Source organism: Limulus polyphemus, unplaced genomic scaffold (genome assembly GCF_000517525.1).
Source record: "Limulus polyphemus unplaced genomic scaffold, Limulus_polyphemus-2.1.2 Scaffold1626, whole genome shotgun sequence".
Lineage (NCBI taxonomy): Eukaryota > Metazoa > Arthropoda > Merostomata > Xiphosura > Limulidae > Limulus > Limulus polyphemus.
The window spans coordinates 253,076-256,376 of NW_013667236.1; the positions used below are offsets into that span (position 1 = coordinate 253,076).

Below are 3,301 nucleotides of genomic sequence, written 5' to 3' on the forward strand. Positions count from 1 at the left end.
GATCTTTAGTTCCAGATGTCGTATAGTTATGTGTTTTTACACTACAGTATTACATAAATATATTATAAGAATTAAAATCACGATTTTTAGTTCCAGATGTCGTATAGTTATGTGTTTTTACACAACAGTATTACGTAAATATATTATAAGAATTAAAATCACGAACTTTAGTTCCAGATGTCGTATAGTTATATGTTTTTACACAACAGTATTACGTAAATATATTATAAGAATTAAAATCACGATCTTTAGTTCCAGATGTCGTATAGTTATATGTTTTTACACAACAGTATTACGTAAATATATTAATAAGAATTAAAATCATGATCATTTGCCGGATTCTTATGACGATCACTTTTGTTCGTTTTCACTGTCTTAACGTTTTCATCTATTCTATTCTAACTGGAAGTACGATGCTATGGTAAACTTTGAAATGAGAAGATAGAATTAATAAAAAATGGGATTCTCCGATCTGTCACCTCGACGTCTTAAGAACGGCATTGTACTAAATATACATACTTGATGACATTTATTAGTATTAGAAAGATGAAAACTAACTCATGAGTCATGTGGCATGTCACAAGTCTAGAACATATGAAAGCTGTGCTTCACTAGAGAGAGAAAGTTTCGAACTCTCAAAACGGGAACCTGTGGTAGTAGTTGTTTATTGTTATTGATTCAGGGTGAAACTAAAAGGAAAATGCAACCACCACTGAAAAGAAGCGTATTCCCAACTATATATATAAGAGGTTGATGTCCGTCTGTCCGCAAAACTCCTCCCACAGTGTAAGTCTGATTTGAATGAAACTTCGCACGGTTTTTCAACATCATAAGGGGAAGTTTCTAACTGTTTCATTACAACTAAATCTTTTATATAAAAAAAAAGTTTATTTAGTGCACGTGTCCACTTTTTTTAAGACATAAGAAAATAACAGCTTTATATCACGCCAAAATGAAAAATGTAATAAAATAGACCTTGGCTAAAGTTAAAAAAATAACAGGATCATATTTAATAACATTTTTTCCTAAATCGCTTCCTTAATGGAAAAATGGTACTTCTCTACTTTTGATTAATAATGTATATTAATTTTGTACATTTATTATTATCAACGAAATCAACTGTTTAACACACCTTCTAAAATTGTGGTAAAGTGAGTTTAATCCAGAATTGAAAAGTGAGCCTCTTTAGTGGAGAATCATTGGGATATTTCAAGAGAAAAGTGACTTTTTCTGCTGAAAAATCCAAGAGTAATCTACGAATTGAATTGTTCTGTCACCGATGGAATCACAAGTCCTTCGTACAGAGTTCGTTGCATACAAATTTGCAGGAATTTTGTAGTACTTCGATCTTCGTAAGTTACACAAGTATATATATTTTACTTCAATATAAGTATAAAGTGAACTATGCGAAAAATTGCCAAACGGAAAAGTGACTTATCATGGAGAAAGTCTGAAACTTTGAGGAAGAAAATGAAACGTCAAGATGCAAGTTACAGACAGAAAGAGAGAAGAAAGAGAGAGGCTTGCTCACCAAGTTATAAGGCAGATCCAAAGAGAAGAAGCCAGGAACAAATCCGAAATACAGAAGTAGATTAAATTCCTCTCCAAGATGTAGTTAGAAGTCAGAAACAATTTCGTGACAGAGAAACACACTGTTCAGCTCTCCAAAAATCTAACCGATTCTGCTAGTTAGAAATATTTCTGAAGAGGTTAAAACCGGCTATATCTGGGTCTTAAACCCGCGACCAACACGAGATAAGTGTATTTACCAGTTTGGCCGCCAATTGTGATTTCATTCCTTTAAGTCTCACGCTCAATCCTTTTGTGGCCGCACTTTTTTTCACACCTACGGTGTTTTTGATTAGATATAATGACTTTTTGTCAATACACACCAACAAACCTAAGCAAGTAAGAAAGTGACACTCGATAGTAACCAACATTAGCTTTAGGATCGCAACCCTATTATTCAGAACAGATCTTTACTTTACAGAACCAACCAGACTTTTTAATATATATGGTAGTAGTTTTTCCCCTGTAAAACAGTGTTAATAGCTTCTTTTATAGTAACGCCATGGAATTTATTAACAGTTTCTTGTCATCACCCCATGTAATCGGTACAGCGTTATCAAGCATCATTATTTAAGCTAATTTCTAAAGCTAATAGCACGTCACGCTAAACGCTCTTTAATTAGGAGAACTTCATAAAATTTAGCAAATCTGTACTTAAAAGTTGGCAATGAATAATCAATAATAACCGTCCACGCGTATGATTCTTTTGAAAAATTGAGCTAGAAACTGATAATCTAGTTTGCTTGGCCTAACCAATACTTATGTATCTGCACGTTTTTTCACTTTATAGTTTTGCTGTTTTAAATCAGCCGTCTTTAATCAGAATGACAAAAAACTAAAAACGGTTTACTTTTACTCTTAGTTGAAGATGTAGTAAAAATGTTAGACCGATAGCTCACGTGACTTTATGTGTAGGCATGCGCAAAAATTTTCGTCAAATTTGAGCGGTTTTTTTAATAAATATAACATTGATACATTCTGCAATTATACCATTGTCAGTTATATAACATTGATACATTCTGCAATTATACCATTGTCAGTTATATAACATTGATACATTCAGCAGTTATATCATTGATATATACATTGAACAGTTACAATAATTTCATTTATCTAGCTAGAAATTATTTGTATATTTTATCCAATTAAAACCTCCTTTCGAAGTAATAAGTTATCACATTTATAGTGTTTAAAAGAAAATGGGTAGATCATACCATGGTTTCTAGCTCTAAGTCTGTCGGAAGCAGCGCTGTCTGACAATTCCAACCACACCGTTTGAAGTGTTAACCTCAAAGTGAGACAATTTTTCTGGCTTTGCGGTTTCCCGCGGTCTCGGCTGTCATGACGGATGCGTACAACACCATATATGGACATCAGACACATTTTTAGAGAAGAGCACGGGTTTCACAGCACATCTTCGACACGTTGCAGTATCAGTTAGTTGTTTTCATGGAAATGTCGGGTTAAATGTAGAGAGGAAAAACAAAACAAAAAACTTCAAAGCAGAAAAACACATTCTTTCGCTAACGTGTTAAAAACTAAACCTGCATTGTTTAAGTTGAAAAAACAACAACAACTAACTTACTATTTAGTTAAAGTACAATAAGTATCTTAATGCTATCGTGAATTATTTCTTTGAAATAAAATATGAAAATATCGCGTCCTATGTTAAATATGGTACTATCTTCATAGAAACGTATTTGCTTTTGATCTTTGGTTGAAATAGAAAACA

The 3,301-nt window shown here is 32.8% G+C and overlaps 1 protein-coding gene across 1 annotated transcript in view; it reads right to left on the bottom strand.

The window, feature by feature from the left end:
* LOC106464358 (myosin regulatory light polypeptide 9-like) overlaps positions 1-2,867 on the bottom strand; it is a 26,406-nt gene extending 23,539 nt beyond the window's left edge. The window contains exon 1 of the mRNA XM_013924494.2: positions 2,784-2,867. Coding sequence (XP_013779948.1) covers positions 2,784-2,786 — 3 coding nt within the window. The 5' untranslated portion in view covers positions 2,787-2,867. The remainder of the gene's footprint in view (positions 1-2,783) is intronic.
* Between the last annotated feature and the right edge of the window lie 434 nt (positions 2,868-3,301).